The 17,821-nt window shown below is 45.7% G+C and overlaps 2 protein-coding genes across 4 annotated transcripts in view; one reads left to right on the top strand and one right to left on the bottom strand.

Moving 5' to 3' along the window:
• Window positions 1-438: 438 nt before the first annotated feature.
• Window positions 439-2,066, top strand: cfap126 (cilia and flagella associated protein 126). Its single transcript, NM_001146404.2, has 5 exons — window positions 439-481; window positions 588-650; window positions 921-998; window positions 1,194-1,400; window positions 1,699-2,066. The coding sequence occupies exons 1-5, from the start codon at window positions 455-457 to the stop codon at window positions 1,885-1,887; spliced, it is 564 nt and encodes a 187-aa protein (NP_001139876.1). The 5' UTR covers window positions 439-454; the 3' UTR covers window positions 1,888-2,066.
• Window positions 2,067-10,960: 8,894 nt separating this feature from the next.
• The window catches only part of ap4b1 (adaptor related protein complex 4 subunit beta 1), a 38,888-nt gene continuing 32,027 nt past the window's right edge, over window positions 10,961-17,821 (bottom strand). For 2 of the 3 annotated variants that reach the window (XM_045696119.2, XM_082962307.1), the window contains one exon: window positions 10,961-11,888. In XM_045696119.2, the coding sequence (XP_045552075.2) occupies window positions 11,364-11,888 (525 nt within the window). In that variant the 3' untranslated portion in view covers window positions 10,961-11,363. The remainder of the gene's footprint in view (window positions 11,889-17,821) is intronic. The other variant, XM_082962306.1, reaches the window with a different exon arrangement.

Raw genomic sequence — 17,821 nt, 5'->3', positions numbered from 1 at the left:
AAAATCCGCGATCGTGATGTTAGCATAATATCCTGCTGCTAGGAGAACGGTAATAAACAGCACGTTGTTGTTGTTGTTGTTGTTGTGTGGTGCCGCTGCAGGTCTGGCCAGCTTGATGTCCCTCTACTGGTAGGGCTGGCGTCATTCCTATTGGCTCAGCAGTGGCTCTAAACAACAGACACTTGCATTGTGTTATCCAAATAGCACAGTCCTATTTATGTTTCTGTAACAGATGTTGGGGAATTGTACTGATGTGTTGTTATGGGTAACAGCTCAACTGGTGACAGAAAAGCTCTGATCCAAACTGTACTGATGATGTTCTGGGTAACAGCTCAACTGGTGACAGATCTCCGATCCAAACTAGAGACAACTGAAACACAACGGGACGAGAACTTCCTGTTCCGTTGTTGCTACGCAACAGCCTGTCAACAACAGAGCTAGCCGCTAGGTGAACATGTCGTCGGGTTACTCGGCTAACCAGGTAAAAAAAAGACAACATTCATTAAATAAAAATACACTTTTTGTTTTATTTGGTTTCTTTGTTATTGTGTAGAGCAGTAAACATGTGCTGTTGTTGTGTGTTTTAGTATGAAAATGCGTTCAACTCGCAGAAACTGCAAAATTGGACCGTGCCAAAGCATTTCAAGGAGGTAACTTACAGTACCGAGCTAACGTTAAGTGTTTGTGAAATGTGCCAGACAAATATGCAAATAGTGTTACTTTCTCTCCATGAGTTGAACTTAGTTGAAATCAACTGTGTGTGTGTGTGTGTGTGTGTGTATGTGTGTGTACGTGTGTGTGTGTGTGTGGGTGTGTGTGTGTGTGTGTGTGGGTGTGTGTGTGTACGTGTGTGTGTGTGTGTGTGTGTGTGTGTGGGTGTGTGTGTGTACGTGTGTGTGTGTGTGTGTGTGTGTGTGTAGAGGCCCTCAGCAGCACAGGGCCACACCATCTTCATTGCCAGTGACCGTGGACATCTCCTACCAGGAGTGAAGGCTAAGGTTAGTGAACAACACACACACACACACACACACACACATATACACACACACACACACACACACACATATACACACACACACACACACACACATATACACACACATGCACACACACACACACAGAGACCTGTATATGCATGTATATCTATGTGCTTATGGATGTCTGTCTGTGCTTAATTATGTGTGTGTGTGTAGCGTGGCAGTGCGTGGCCAGATTTTAAGGGGACATGGGAGCTGCCTGCTCATCTTCCTCCTGCCTCCATCAACCCCACGGCTCGCTCTGAGGAGGGCAGACAGCGTCTCACACACACATACACACACTCCGGACATGGCATCCACACACACAGGGCTGCCAAAACCACCGCCGCTCCAGCTGCAGACGGCCAGACGGAAGGGGATCAGGTTAGACACACTCTCTCCTCCCTCCTCTCCTGTCCTTTATGCTCTCCTCCTCATATCCTCTCCTCTATGTTCTCCTCCCCTCTCCTCCTCATATCCTCTCCTCTATGTTCTCCTCTCCTCTTCTCCTTAATGATCTCTCCTCTTTTCTCCCCTATCCTCCCCTCTCTTCTCCTTTATGCTCTCCTCCTCATATCCTCTCCTCTATGTTCTCCTCCCTCCTCTCTTCTCCTTAATGATCTCTCCTCTTCTTCTTTCTCTTCTCTTTTCTTCTCCCTCATTCTCTTTGTTCAACATACAGACCTGCAATGCCCCAACCTCAGAGAGACCAGTCACAGGAGAAAGACCAGTCACCGGGCAATCGGGTCGTGGGGAGAGACCTTTGACTCAAGCCTCAGAGAGAGAGCAGTCTCTCACCCTGACATACAGCAAGAGGAGAGAGCAGTCACTAGAGGAAACACCTCAGCTGGAGAGAGAAGAGCCACAATAGGAAACACCTCAGCTGGAGAGAGAACAGTTATCCAGGGAGAGAGAGAACCCTGTTCAGCTGCCCAAGAGAATCACACACAGGGTGACTAGTAAAACATATCTACCTCCACATCTCTCTTTCTCTCTCCATCTTTCTCTCGAGCAGTCTCACACCCAGAATATATTTTGTTTCCTGATGTACTGAGTGCTGTTAGTTTACTGATGTACACTAACAAAATCATACAACATTAAAACTCTGTAAAAAAAAAAAAAAACATTTCCTGTGCGTGTGTCAGGGTCGGTTGTGTTGGAGATAAAACAGTGAAAGTATTTGCATAGATTTTCATTTTTTAATATAAATACAAATTTGGGGTCAGACAGACAGGCCTTGATTTCCCCTGATATAGCCAGTGGCGATTTTAGCATGTAAATCTTGTTGGGGGGAAAAAAAAAAAAAGTTGGATGCATGCCAGCAAAGCCACAACACTAAACAATACATTAATTGCACTATAACAGGCTGACTACACCGCTCGTGTCGCGTACGCCAGCGTTGCAAAAATAAATGTAGACATACATGTTATTCAATTATTGCGCCCACACTGCTCGCGCGAGCCAACGAGCGTCTGCGTTGCCAAGGGCTAAAATAGAAGTCAGTTCTATTTCTGACCCAGATCGCGCTGCAAGTCCTGCCTCTCCCATCTCCTCATTGGTTTATAGGAGCAGGTACCCACGTGCCATCTCCTCATTGGCTTATAGAAGCAGGTACCCACGTGTCATCTCCTCATTGGTTATACCCACGTGGGTGACTGAAAGACGAACGAGGTCAGTGGCGGTAATGCACCTAATTTATGAAAGTTGCCAATCGTGATATAAAGTCCAGAGAAGAAAAAGCCTGGAAGGAGGAGAGATGACTAGAAACGATTCAGTTGACCGTTTTTATGTGTGGATTAATTGGCGGAGTAGAGGACCTTGTACATTTCAGGTAAAATAACTCAATGTTTATATCACAGGACAAATTAGCTAGCAAGTGCAAGCTAGCTCTATAGGACAAATTAGCTAGCAAGTGCAAGCTAGCTCTATAGGACAAATTAGCTAGCAAGTGCAAGCTAGCTATATTGCCTTAAATGTTTAATGCTTTTTGACCTGTCCCCAAATTAATGTAATTGGTTCAGAGTTTGTTTTGATATTTTAACCTGCGTGTCGTGATTGCGTTTGGTGTGGGGGGACAAAATGCATTTATGCACGATGGCGCACACGCGCAGCCGGTTTGGGTTCCGTGTAATGGTGACAAGCGGTGCCCACAAACTGTTAGGGCCTCCATAAAGCTATTAGGGTCTCTACATAAAGCTGTTAGGGCCTCTACATGAAGCTGTTAGGGCCTCCATAAAGCTGTTAGGGCCTCTACATAAAGCTGTTAGGGCCTATACATAAAGCTGTCAGGGCCTCTACATAAAGCTGTTAGGGCCTCTACATAAAGCTGTTAGGGCCTCTACATAAAGCTGTTAGGGCCTCCATAAAGCTGTTAGGGCCCCTCCATAAAGCTGTTAGGGCCTCTACATAAAGCTGTTAGGGCCTCTACATAAAGCTGTTAGGGCCTCCATAAAGCTGTTAGGGCCTCTACATAAAGCTGTTAGGGCCTCCATAAAGCTGTTAGGGCCTCCATAAAGCTGTTAGGGCCCCTCCATAAAGCTGTTAGGGCCTCTACATAAAGCTGTTAGGGCCTCTACATAAAGCTATTAGGGCCTAAAGCTGTTAGGGCCTCCATAAAGCTGTTAGGGCCTAAAGCTGTTAGGGCCTCTCCATAAAGCTGTTAGGGCCTCCATAAAGCTGTTAGGGCCTAAAGCTGTTAGGGCCTCTACATAAAGCTGTTAGGGCCTCTACATAAAGCTGTCAGGGCCTCTACATAAAGCTGTCAGGGCCTCTACATAAAGCTGTCAGGGCCTCTACATAAAGCTGATAGGGCCTCTACATAAAGCTGTTAGGGCCTCTACATAAAGCTGTTAGGGCCTCTACATAAAGCTGTTAGGGCCTCTACATAAAGCTGTCAGGGCCTCTACATAAAGCTGTTAGGGCCTCTACATAAAGCTGTTAGGGCCTCTACATAAAGCTGTTAGGGCCTCTACATAAAGCTGTTAGGGCCTCTACATAAAGCTGTTAGGGCCTCTACATAAAGCTGTTAGGGCCTCTACATAAAGCTGTTAGGGCCTCTACATAAAGCTGTTAGGGCCTCTACATTAAGCTGTTAGGGCCTAAAGCTGTTAGGGCCCCTCCATAAAGCTGTTAGGGCCTAAAGCTGTTAGGGCCTCTACATAAAGCTGTTAGGGCCTCTACATAGGGCCTCTACATAAAGCTGTTAGGGCCTCTACATAAAGCTGATAGGGCCTCCATAAAGCTGTTAGGGCCTAAAGCTGTTAGGGCCTCTACATAAAGCTGTTAGGGCCTCCATAAAGCTGTCCCAACAGCAGAGTCCCAAAAGAAGTCCCAACACCTTACCACTGCTGCACCTGGCTATCAGCGGAGCCTTGTCTGGCAGCGAAACAGTTCATTCAGCCTCTACTGCCTTTTTAAAAAACATGGCTGACTTGCTTTAAAAAATGTGGTTTCTACTGATATTTGAGATGTACAAACTATGGCATAAGGGGACGACAAGCGGATAAGAGGCAATCTGTAATTTCGATTAAGACATTAATGAGCGAGCTAGGGCGGACGTAGTCAATATAACTATTTGTTCCGCACTTTTGAAATGTACAGCAACAGAATTCAGAACATGGGCCGTTCTTACAGTGATCTCCCTGTACACCAAGTCAGAACCGTAGGATAAATAAAGGGGGCATATAAACGGACAATGAAAGCTCTTACAATATTCAATGACATTTCTCTAAAACAGGTTATAGGCTACATGTGCACCACCAAGTCAGAACAGTAGGATAAATGAAGAGGGGTAAATAGACCAAATTATTAGGGTGAGGCACATGGGCTACTAACAGCTTACTACACAACATACACTTAGTATTACGTTCTTAGCTACAGTATACATATCTCCCTGGAATATTGCATAATTTATGCAGCAGGATTAAATACATTTTGGAACTCACCTTGTTATGCATATCAGCATCATCACAACATATCAGCATCATCTAAAATATAGTAGTAGAGACGTGCTAGTAGTAGAGACGTGCTAGTAGTAGAGACGTGCTAGTAGTAGAGACGTGCTAGTAGTAGAGACGTGCTAGTAGTAGAGACGTGCTAGTAGTAGAGACATGCTAGTAGTAGAGACATGCTAGTACAGGTGTAGACCATATAACTCTTATGTTTCTTTAAACCTGCCTTGTTGGTTAAGCGCTTGTCGGTAGCATTTCACAGACCTCAGTCCTGATGACCGTGTGTGTGTGTGTGTGTGTGTGTGTGTGTGTGTGTGTGTGTGTGTGTGTGTGTGTGTAGACCATATAACTCTTATGTTTCTTTAAACCTGCCTTGTTGGTTAAGCGCTTGTCGGTAGCATTTCACAGGACGCCGGGTGGCGCGCCTAGAGTAGAAAATTAAATAGCAATTAAAATAACAATAAGGATGCAGAAGTCTGGAAGGACCGACGCCGGAGATGAGAAGCAGGTACGGGGAGTCAACATTTAATCAGGAAACAGACAAAGACCAATACAAGAACAGTGTAAGCACACGGGTACAAAACAACATATGACAATCAATGCAGAAGCAGGGAACAGAGCGGGGAAACCAGACAGATATAGGGAAGGTAATGACAGAGATGATAGAGTCCAGGTGAGTCCAATAATCACTCATGCGCGTGACGGGGGGGAAGGCAAGTGTGTGTAATGATAATGGCAGGAGTGTGTAATGCTGGGGAGCCTGGCACCCTCGAGTGCCAGGGGGGAAGAGCGGGAGCAGGCGTGACAGTACCCCCCCCCCCCCCCCCCCCCCCTTTAGGTGCGCCACCCGGCATCCCACCTGAGCGAGCCTGACAGGCCGGCCGAGGCACATGTGATGGACAAGCCGGCTGGGTGTGAAACCCAGACGAACCGGCTGAGGCGTGAAGGCCTGTCGAACCGGCTGAGGCGTGAAGGCCTGTCGATCCCGCTGAGGCGTGAAGGCCTGTCGATCCCGCTGAGGCGTGAAGGCCTGTCGATCCCGCTGAGGCGTGAAGGCCTGTCGATCCCGCTGAGGCGTGAAGGCCTGTCGATCCCGCTGAGGCGTGAAGGCCTGTCGATCCCGCTGAGGCGTGAAGGCCTGTCGATCCCGCTGAGGCGTGAAGGCCTGTCGATCCCGCTGAGGCGTGAAGGCCTGTCGATCCCGCTGAGGCGTGAAGGCCTGAGGCGTGAAGGCCTGTCGATCCCGCTGAGGCGTGAAGGCCTGTCGATCCCGCTGAGGCGTGAAGGCCTGTCGATCCCGCTGAGGCGTGAAGGCCTGTCGATCCCGCTGAGGCGTGAAGGCGATCCCGCTGAGGCGTGAAGGCCTGTCGATCCCGCTGAGGCGTGAAGGCGATCCCGCTGAGGCGTGAAGGCCTGTCGATCCCGCTGAGGCGTGAAGGCCTGTCGATCCCGCTGAGGCGTGAAGGCCTGTCGATCCCGCTGAGGCGTGAAGGCCTGTCGATCCCGCTGAGGCGTGAAGGCCTGTCGATCCCGCTGAGGCGTGAAGGCCTGTCGATCCCGCTGAGGCGTGAAGGCCTGTCGATCCCGCTGAGGCGTGAAGGCCTGTCGATCCCGCTGAGGACGGACGTGGGATGGGCGCCTTCCGAGCCAACCGGGGAAAGAAACCTCTCGAGCCATCCAGGGCGTGACAGCCCGACGAGCTGGCTTAGGCACCCCCGGTTCCATCGGTGTCGGGCCCCGGACCTGACATCACCACCAATCGGAACGTCAGTCCTCCCCGATTCGTATGATGGCTTCTGCATTCTGTAAGGACCGATTCTGGAGATGAGGAGCAGGTACAGAGAGTTGAATATTTAATGAGGAACAGACAGGTAACAGGACAGGAACAGGGTCAGCACACAGGTAAACAAGGACATCATTAGAAGGACGGATGAATCCTGCAGCTAGGGAGTCCCCAATGTAGATCTCCATGGCCTTGGTCTCTGGTCCCGACAGATAAGATAGTACAGTCGGGATAGCCCGTCCCGCTCTCTAACGTTCATGGGAATGGAGAGGGGATGCCCAGCTCGGAAGCCAGGGTAGAGTCCAAAAAGCTCTCATCGGCCCCAGAGTCGATGAGGACCCGGAGAGATTTTGACTGGTTTCCCCACAGCAGAAGGGCATGAAACGGAGTGTGAGTAAGGGAAGCTGAAAAGTTCTCCATATAGCCCACCAGAGTACTCGCTCCTACTGGTGAGCCTGATCTTTTAACAGACAAAATGACACAAAATGACCACAAGTCCCGCAATACAGGCAACTCTTAGTGTTGAGCCTGTATAACCGTTCCGCTGGAGACAACCCAGCTCTGCCTAGTTGCATATGCTCGGGAAACGGTGACTCGGCCTTCTTCGGGTAGCCTCGGGTTCTCTCGGCAACGGGGCCGTCGGGGACTCCCGGGATGCCTCGGAGGCGAGGTGGAATCCTTGGACGGGCGAGTGAAATTGGATCTACCTCTCCCTCCGTCGTTCCTGTAGTCGCCCATCAATCCTGATGGTCAAGGCGAAGAGGGAAGTGATCTGTAATTCCCGGGCTGCAAGCTCGTCCTTGACCTACTCCGATACTCCGTGTAGGAACATGTCGAACAGCGCTTCCTGGTTCCAGGCATTCTCAGCTGCCAACATGCAGAAATCCATTGCATAGTCTGTCACACTGCGGGAGTCCTCCCGAAGCTGGAGTAGCTTCTGGGCAGCCTCTCTCCCGGAGAACGGGGCATCAAACACCTTCTTGACCTCTTCCACAAACTCCTCCAGTCCAACGGCCACTCAGAGTGAGCCAACCAGGACATAGAGACTACTCTGCGCGGCCTGGTTTCCGCCAACCCCACAACCTGGAGCCAGCAGCTTGTGTGGGTCAAATACACCTGCAACATCCTTCCCTGCTCACCTTTTGAGTGTTCCCTGGGGTATCACCCCCCCACTCTTCCCTGAGCAGAAAGAAGAGGTCAGCATACCTTCTGTCCAGATGTTTGTCCGCCACTGTCGTCGTACCTGGAGGAGAGCCCGGTCGGCCCTCCTCAAGACCACCTCCAGGTATCGACGACAAGCAGATCGCCACCGGACCCCGGTTCCCCGGTATCGTCTAGGGCAGAAGGTATGGCTGTCCACCCGGGATCTGCCCCTCCGGGTGGAATCCCGCAAACTCTCCCCCCTGGTTTATCGGCCTGTTTCCCATCTCCAAAGTCATTAGCCCCTCTGCTATTCTTCCTCTGTTGCCTCGTACCCTTCGTATACATCCTACCTTTCATGTGTCCAGAGTTAATAAACCCATGTCTCACAGCCCTTTGTCTCCTGTTACTGACCTCTGCCTGCCCTTGACCTGCCTTTTGCCTGTCCCTGATTGATTCATAAACTGTTGTTACTTCGACATTGTCTGCATCTGGGTCTTACCTGAAAAGTGATAGAGTCAATATGCGGGGCACAGGTTAGTCGAGGTAATTGAGGTTATATGTACATGTAGGTAGCGGTAAAAGTGACTATGCATAGATAATAGATCATAAACAGTGAGTAGCAGCAGCGTAAAAACAAAAAAAGGGGAGGGTCAATGCAGATAATCCAGGTAGCCATTTGATTAGCTGTTCCGCAGTCTTATGGCTTGGGGTGTGGACCTAGACTTGGCGCTCCGGTACTGCTTGCCGAGAGAACAGTCTATGACTATGGTGGCTGAAGTATTTGGTGATTTGACACCGGCTGGTATAAAGGTTCTGGATGGCAGGAAGCTTGGCACGTACGCACTACCCTCTGTAGTGCCTTCCAGTCGGAGGCCGAGCAGTTGCCATACCAGGTGGTGATACAACCAGTCAGGATGCTCTCGATGGTGCAGCTGTAGAACTTTTTTAAGATCTGAAGACCCCATGCCAAATCTTTTGAGTCTCCTGAGGGGGAATAGGCATTGTCAGACCCTCTGCACGACTGTCTTGGTGTGTTTGGACCATGATAGTTTGTTGTTGATGTGGACACCAAGGAACTTGAAGCTCTCAACAAGCCCCGTTGATGACAATGGGGGCGTGCTCGGTCCTCCTTTTCCTGTAGTCCACAATCATCTCCTTTTGTCTTGATCACGTTGAGGGAGAGGTTGTTGTCCTGGCACCACACAGCCCGGTCTCTGACCTCCTCCCTATAGGCTGTCTCGTTGTTGAGGGAGAGGTTGTTGTCCTGGCAACACACTGCCAGGTCTCTGACCTCCTCCCTATAGGCTGTCTCGTCGTTGAGGGAGAGGTTGTTGTCCTGGCAACACACTGCCAGGTCTCTGACCTCCTCCCTATAGGCTGTCTCGTCGTTGAGGGAGAGGTTGTTGTCCTGGCAACACACTGCCAGGTCTCTGACCTCCTCCCTATAGGCTGTCTCGTCGTTGAGGGAGAGGTTGTTGTCCTGGCAACACACGGCCCGGTCTCTGACCTCCTCCCTATAGGCTGTCTCGTCGTTGAGGGAGAGGTTGTTGTCCTGGCAACACACTGCCAGGTCTCTGACCTCCTCCCTATAGGCTGTCTCGTCGTTGAGGGAGAGGTTGTTGTCCTGGCAACACACGGCCCGGTCTCTGACCTCCTCCCTATAGGCTGTCTCGTCGTTGAGGGAGAGGTTGTTGTCCTGGCAACACACGGCCCGGTCTCTGACCTCCTCCCTATAGGCTGTCTCGTCGTTGAGGGAGAGGTTGTTGTCCTGGCAACACACTGCCAGGTCTCTGACCTCCTCCCTATAGGCTGTCTCGTCGTTGAGGGAGAGGTTGTTGTCCTGGCAACACACGGCCCGGTCTCTGACCTCCTCCCTATAGGCTGTCTCGTCGTTGAGGGAGAGGTTGTTGTCCTGGCAACACACTGCCAGGTCTCTGACCTCCACCCTTTTTCATTTAACTAGCCAAGTCAGTTAAGAACAAATTCTTATTTTCAATGACGGCCTACCAGGGAACAGTGGGTTAACTGCCTTGTTCAGGGGAACAGTGGGTTAACTGCCTTGTTCAGGGGAACAGTGGGTTAACTGCCTTGTTCAGGGGAACAGTGGGTTAACTGCCTTGTTCAGGGGAACAGTGGGTTAACTGCCTTGTTCAGGGGAACAGTGGGTTAACTGCCTTGTTCAGGGGAACAGTGGGTTAACTGCCTTGTTCAGGGGAACAGTGGGTTAACTGCCTTGTTCAGGGGAACAGTGGGTTAACTGCCTTGTTCAGGGGCAGAACGTCTGACTAGTTGTCTCTATAGACCCTGTCTAGTCTGGCTAGCTGAGTGAACTGGGCAGTCTGGCTAGTGGGCAGTCTGGCTAGTGGGCAGTCTGGCTAGTGGGCAGTCTGGCTAGTGGGCAGTCTGGCTAGTGGGCAGTCTGGCTAGTGGGCAGTCTGGCTAGTGGGCAGTCTGGCTAGTGGGCAGTCTGGCTAGTGGGCAGTCTGGCTAGTTGAGTGAACTGGGCAGTCTGGCTAGTTGAGTGAACTGGGCAGTCTGGCTAGTTGAGTGAACTGGGCAGTCTGGCTAGTTGAGTGAACTGGGCAGTCTGGCTAGTTGAGTGAACTGGGCAGTCTGGCTAGTTGAGTGAACTGGGCAGTCTGGCTAGTTGAGTGAACTGGGCAGTCTGGCTAGTTGAGTGAACTGGGCAGTCTGGCTAGTTGAGTGAACTGGGCAGTCTGGCTAGTTGAGTGAACTGGGCAGTCTGGCTAGTTGAGTGAACTGGGCAGTCTGGCTAGTTGAGTGAACTGGGCAGTCTGGCTAGTTGAGTGAACTGGGCAGTCTGGCTAGTTGAGTGAACTGGGCAGTCTGGCTAGTTGAGTGAACTGGGCAGTCTGGCAGGGGTTCCCACTGCTGAATCTAGTTGATGATCCCTCGCAGTTACTTTACACACACACACACACACACACACACACACACACACACACACACACACACACACACACACACACACACACACACACACACACACACACACACACACACACACACACACACACACACACACACACACACACACAAAGAGTATATCAAATTCCATCATCTTTATTGTTTTTACAAGAAACACATCAATGTTGCCTCTTAGGTGTCTGTGTTCAGGCTGTGTGAGTGTGTGTGTGTGTTCAGGCTGTGTGAGTGTGTGTGTGGTGTGTGTTCAGGCTGTGTGAGTGTGTGTGTGTGTTCAGGCTGTGTGAGTGTTCATGCTGTGTGTGTGTGTTCAGGCTGTGTGTCTGTGTTCAGGCTGTGTGAGTGTGTGTGTGTGTTCAGGCTGTGTGAGTGTGTGTGTGGTGTGTGTTCATGCTGTGTGTGTGTGTTCAGGCTGTGTGAGTGTGTGTGTCTGTGTTCAGGCTGTGTGAGTGTGTGTGTGGTGTGTGTTCATGCTGTGTGTGTGTGTTCATGCTGTGTGTGTGTGTTCATGCTGTGTGTGTGTGTTCAGGCTGTGTGTGTGGACAGTGTGTGTAGGACAGTAGTGAGAACAGACAGGAATCCTCTCAGAGCTGTCTCGTCTCTTGGATGCTGTCTCATTACCACTAGTAAGCCTTCTTCCTTCTCTTCCTCTCCCTCCTTCTCTCCCTCCCCCTCCTTCTCTTCCTCTCCCTCCTTCTCTCCCTCCCCCTCCTCTCCCTCCCCCTCCTCCTTCTCTCCCTCCCCCTCCTCCTTCTCTCCCTCCCCCTCTCTCTCTCCCTCTTCCTCCCCCTCCTTCTCTCCCTCCCCCTCCTTCTCTCCCTCCCCCTCCTTCTCTCCCTCCTTCTCTCCCTCTCCTCCAGTGTGTAGTAGTTCTGCCAGTATGAGTGTGTGTGGTGTCTTTGTAGAGAAGTGTGAGGTGTGTGTGTAGAGGTACACTCTCCAGGGGTGTGTGTTTGGGGGGGTGAAAGCCAGCGTCTGTATGTTGACCAGCTGTAGCGCCACCTGCAGGCTCTCCGGGGAACAGCGGGGAACAGGACACGCCACAAACACCTTGAAAATAACAAATAAATAAATTGTCACAAACACCTAGAGAAAATAGAACCAGGAAACCAACTGTTACGTCCTAAAATACTAATGGAACTTCCTGTCTCTCTGTGTAAAATACTAATGGAACTTCCTGTCTCTCTGTGTATAATACTAATGGAACTTCCTGTCTCTCTGTGTAAAATACTAATGGAACTTCCTGTCTCTCTGTGTAAAATACTAATGGAACTTCCTGTCTCTCTGTGTAAAATACTAATGGAACTTCCTGTCTCTCTGTGTAAAATACTAATGGAACTTCCTGTCTCTCTGTGTAAAATACTAATGGAACTTCCTGTCTCTCTGTGTAAAATACTAATGGAACTTCCTGTCTCTCTGTGTAAAATACTAATGGAACTTCCTGTCTCTCTGTGTAAAATACTAATGGAACTTCCTGTCTCTCTGTGTATAATACTAATGGAACTTCCTGTCTCTCTGTGTATAATACTAATGGAACTTCCTGTCTCTCTGTGTAAAATACTAATGGAACTTCCTGTCTCTCTGTGTATAATACTAATGGAACTTCCTGTCTCTCTGTGTATAATACTAATGGAACTTCCTGTCTCTCTGTGTAAAATACTAATGGAACTTCCTGTCTCTCTGTGTAAAATACTAATGGAACTTCCTGTCTCTCTGTGTATAATACTAATGGAACTTCCTGTCTCTCTGTGTAAAATACTAATGGAACTTCCTGTCTCTCTGTGTAAAATACTAATGGAACTTCCTGTCTCTCTGTGTAAAATACTAATGGAACTTCCTGTCTCTCTGTGTATAATACTAATGGAACTTCCTGTCTCTCTGTGTAAAATACTAATGGAACTTCCTGTCTCTCTGTGTAAAATACTAATGGAACTTCCTGTCTCTCTGTGTAAAATACTAATGGAACTTCCTGTCTCTCTGTGTAAAATACTAATGGAACTTCCTGTCTCTCTGTGTATAATACTAATGGAACTTCCTGTCTCTCTGTGTATAATACTAATGGAACTTCCTGTCTCTCTGTGTATAATACTATTGGAACTTCCTGTCTCTCTGTGTATAATACTAATGGAACTTCCTGTCTCTCTGTGTATAATACTAATGGAACTTCCTGTCTCTCTGTGTAAAATACTAATGGAACTTCCTGTCTCTCTGTGTAAAATACTAATGGAACTTCCTGTCTCTCTGTGTAAAATACTAATGGAACTTCCTGTCTCTCTGTGTAAAATACTAATGGAACTTCCTGTCTCTCTGTGTAAAATACTAATGGGAACTTCCTGTCTCTCTGTGTAAAATACTAATGGAACTTCCTGTCTCTCTGTGTATAATACTAATGGAACTTCCTGTCTCTCTGTGTATAATACTAATGGAACTTCCTGTCTCTCTGTGTAAAATACTAATGGAACTTCCTGTCTCTCTGTGTAAAATACTAATGGAACTTCCTGTCTCTCTGTGTAAAATACTAATGGAACTTCCTGTCTCTCTGTGTAAAATACTAATGGAACTTCCTGTCTCTCTGTGTATAATACTAATGGAACTTCCTGTCTCTCTGTGTATAATACTAATGGAACTTCCTGTCTCTCTGTGTATAATACTATTGGAACTTCCTGTCTCTCTGTGTATAATACTAATGGAACTTCCTGTCTCTCTGTGTATAATACTAATGGAACTTCCTGTCTCTCTGTGTAAAATACTAATGGAACTTCCTGTCTCTCTGTGTAAAATACTAATGGAACTTCCTGTCTCTCTGTGTAAAATACTAATGGAACTTCCTGTCTCTCTGTGTAAAATACTAATGGAACTTCCTGTCTCTCTGTGTAAAATACTAATGGAACTTCCTGTCTCTCTGTGTAAAATACTAATGGAACTTCCTGTCTCTCTGTGTATAATACTAATGGAACTTCCTGTCTCTCTGTGTATAATACTAATGGAACTTCCTGTCTCTCTGTGTAAAATACTAATGGAACTTCCTGTCTCTCTGTGTAAAATACTAATGGAACTTCCTGTCTCTCTGTGTAAAATACTAATGGAACTTCCTGTCTCTCTGTGTAAAATACTAATGGAACTTCCTGTCTCTCTGTGTAAAATACTAATGGAACTTCCTGTCTCTCTGTGTATAATACTAATGGAACTTCCTGTCTCTCTGTGTATAATACTAATGGAACTTCCTGTCTCTCTGTGTAAAATACTAATGGAACTTCCTGTCTCTCTGTGTATAATACTAATGGAACTTCCTGTCTCTCTGTGTAAAATACTAATGGAACTTCCTGTCTCTCTGTGTAAAATACTAATGGAACTTCCTGTCTCTCTGTGTAAAATACTAATGGAACTTCCTGTCTCTCTGTGTAAAATACTAATGGAACTTCCTGTCTCTCTGTGTATAATACTAATGGAACTTCCTGTCTCTCTGTGTATAATACTAATGGAACTTCCTGTCTCTCTGTGTAAAATACTAATGGAACTTCCTGTCTCTCTGTGTATAATAGTAATGGAACTTCCTGTCTCTCTGTGTATAATACTAATGGAACTTCCTGTCTCTCTGTGTATAATACTAATGGAACTTCCTGTCTCTCTGTGTATAATACTAATGGAACTTCCTGTCTCTCTGTGTAAAATACTAATGGAACTTCCTGTCTCTCTGTGTAAAATACTAATGGAACTTCCTGTCTCTCTGTGTAAAATACTAATGGAACTTCCTGTCTCTCTGTGTAAAATACTAATGGAACTTCCTGTCTCTCTGTGTAAAATACTAATGGGAACTTCCTGTCTCTCTGTGTAAAATACTAATGGAACTTCCAGTCTCTCTGTGTAAAATACTAATGGAACTTCCTGTCTCTCTGTGTAAAATACTAATGGAACTTCCTGTCTCTCTGTGTATAATACTAAAACACTAAAATACTATTGGAACTTCCTGTCTCTCTGTGTATAATACTAAAACACTAAAATACTAATGGAACTTCCTATTTCTCTGTGTAAAATACTAATGGAACTTCCTGTCTCTCTGTGTATAATACTAATGGAACTTCCTGTCTCTCTGTGTAAAATACTATTGGAACTTCCTGTCTCTCTGTGTAAAATACTAAAACACTAAAATACTATTGGAACTTCCTGTCTCTCTGTGTATAATACTAAAACACTAAAATACTAATGGAACTTCCTGTCTCTCTGTGTAAAATACTATTGGAACTTCCTGTCTCTCTGTGTAAAATACTAAAACACTAAAATACTATTGGAACTTCCTGTCTCTCTGTGTATAATACTAAAACACTAAAATACTAATGGAACTTCCTGTCTCTCTGTGTATAATACTAATGGAACTTCCTGTCTCTCTGTGTGTAATACTAAAACACTAAAATACTATTGGAACTTCCTGTCTCTCTGTGTATAATACTAAAACACTAAAATACTAATGGAACTTCCTGTCTCTCTGTGTATAATACTAATGGAACTTCCTGTCTCTCTGTGTGTAATACTAAAACACTAAAATACTAATGGAACTTCCTGTCTCTCTGTGTAAAATACTAATGGAACTTCCTGTCTCTCTGTGTAAAATACTAATGGAACTTCCTGTCTCTCTGTGTATAATACTAATGGAACTTCCTGTCTCTCTGTGTATAATACTAATGGAACTTCCTGTCTCTCTGTGTATAATACTATTGGAACTTCCTGTCTCTCTGTGTATAATACTAATGGAACTTCCTGTCTCTCTGTGTATAATACTAATGGAACTTCCTGTCTCTCTGTGTATAATACTAATGGAACTTCCTGTCTCTCTGTGTAAAATACTAATGGAACTTCCTGTCTCTCTGTGTAAAATACTAATGGAACTTCCTGTCTCTCTGTGTAAAATACTAATGGAACTTCCTGTCTCTCTGTGTAAAATACTAATGGGAACTTCCTGTCTCTCTGTGTAAAATACTAATGGAACTTCCTGTCTCTCTGTGTATAATACTAATGGAACTTCCTGTCTCTCTGTGTATAATACTAATGGAACTTCCTGTCTCTCTGTGTAAAATACTAATGGAACTTCCTGTCTCTCTGTGTAAAATACTAATGGAACTTCCTGTCTCTCTGTGTAAAATACTAATGGAACTTCCTGTCTCTCTGTGTAAAATACTAATGGAACTTCCTGTCTCTCTGTGTATAATACTAATGGAACTTCCTGTCTCTCTGTGTAAAATACTAATGGAACTTCCTGTCTCTCTGTGTATAATACTAATGGAACTTCCTGTCTCTCTGTGTAAAATACTAATGGAACTTCCTGTCTCTCTGTGTAAAATACTAATGAAACTTCCTGTCTCTCTGTGTAAAATACTAATGGAACTTCCTGTCTCTCTGTGTAAAATACTAATGGAACTTCCTGTCTCTCTGTGTATAATACTAATGGAACTTCCTGTCTCTCTGTGTATAATACTAATGGAACTTCCTGTCTCTCTGTGTAAAATACTAATGGAACTTCCTGTCTCTCTGTGTATAATAGTAATGGAACTTCCTGTCTCTCTGTGTATAATACTAATGGAACTTCCTGTCTCTCTGTGTATAATACTAATGGAACTTCCTGTCTCTCTGTGTATAATACTAATGGAACTTCCTGTCTCTCTGTGTAAAATACTAATGGAACTTCCTGTCTCTCTGTGTAAAATACTAATGGAACTTCCTGTCTCTCTGTGTATAATACTAATGGAACTTCCTGTCTCTCTGTGTAAAATACTAATGGAACTTCCTGTCTCTCTGTGTAAAATACTAATGGAACTTCCTGTCTCTCTGTGTAAAATACTAATGGAACTTCCTGTCTCTCTGTGTAAAATACTATTGGAACTTCCTGTCTCTCTGTGTAAAATACTAATGGAACTTCCTGTCTCTCTGTGTAAAATACTAATGGAACTTCCTGTCTCTCTGTGTAAAATACTAATGGGAACTTCCTGTCTCTCTGTGTAAAATACTAATGGAACTTCCTGTCTCTCTGTGTAAAATACTAATGGAACTTCCTGTCTCTCTGTGTAAAATACTAATGGAACTTCCTGTCTCTCTGTGTATAATACTAAAACACTAAAATACTATTGGAACTTCCTGTCTCTCTGTGTATAATACTAAAACACTAAAATACTAATGGAACTTCCTATTTCTCTGTGTATAATACTAATGGAACTTCCTGTCTCTCTGTGTAAAATACTAATGGAACTTCCTGTCTCTCTGTGTATAATACTAAAACACTAAAATACTAATGGAACTTCCTGTCTCTCTGTGTAAAATACTAATGGAACTTCCTGTCTCTCTGTGTATAATACTAAAACACTAAAATACTAATGGAACTTCCTGTCTCTCTGTGTATAATACTAATGGAACTTCCTGTCTCTCTGTGTAAAATACTATTGGAACTTCCTGTCTCTCTGTGTAAAATACTAAAACACTAAAATACTATTGGAACTTCCTGTCTCTCTGTGTAAAATACTAATGGAACTTCCTGTCTCTCTGTGTAAAATACTAATGGAACTTCCTGTCTCTCTGTGTAAAATACTAATGGAACTTCCTGTCTCTCTGTGTAAAATACTATTGGAACTTCCTGTCTCTCTGTGTAAAATACTAAAATACTATTGGAACTTCCTGTCTCTCTGTGTATAATACTAAAACACTAAAATACTAATGGAACTTCCTGTCTCTCTGTGTAAAATACTATTGGAACTTCCTGTCTCTCTGTGTAAAATACTAAAACACTAAAATACTATTGGAACTTCCTGTCTCTCTGTGTATAATACTAAAACACTAAAATACTAATGGAACTTCCTGTCTCTCTGTGTATAATACTAATGGAACTTCCTGTCTCTCTGTGTGTAATACTAAAACACTAAAATACTAATGGAACTTCCTGTCTCTCTGTGTGTGTCACTAGCAGGAGTTGCAGAGTTAGTGAGTGTTGGCCGATATTA

Source organism: Salmo salar, chromosome 15 (genome assembly GCF_965601325.2).
Source record: "Salmo salar chromosome 15, fSalSal1, whole genome shotgun sequence".
Taxonomy (NCBI): Eukaryota; Metazoa; Chordata; class Actinopteri; order Salmoniformes; family Salmonidae; genus Salmo; species Salmo salar.
The sequence above is the reverse complement of the archived record's forward strand: the minus strand, read 5'-3'. Positions and strand labels throughout refer to the sequence as shown.

Excerpts from the sequence above, each read along its gene's own strand:
- cfap126 (NM_001146404.2), top strand. The coding sequence starts at position 455 with ATGTCGTCGGGTTACTCGGCTAACCAG. Across the intron at positions 651-920 it reads TGCCAAAGCATTTCAAGGAG|AGGCCCTCAGCAGCACAGGG; the intron begins GTAACTTACAGT and ends GTGTGTGTGTAG. Across the intron at positions 1,401-1,698 it reads GCCAGACGGAAGGGGATCAG|ACCTGCAATGCCCCAACCTC; the intron begins GTTAGACACACT and ends TTCAACATACAG.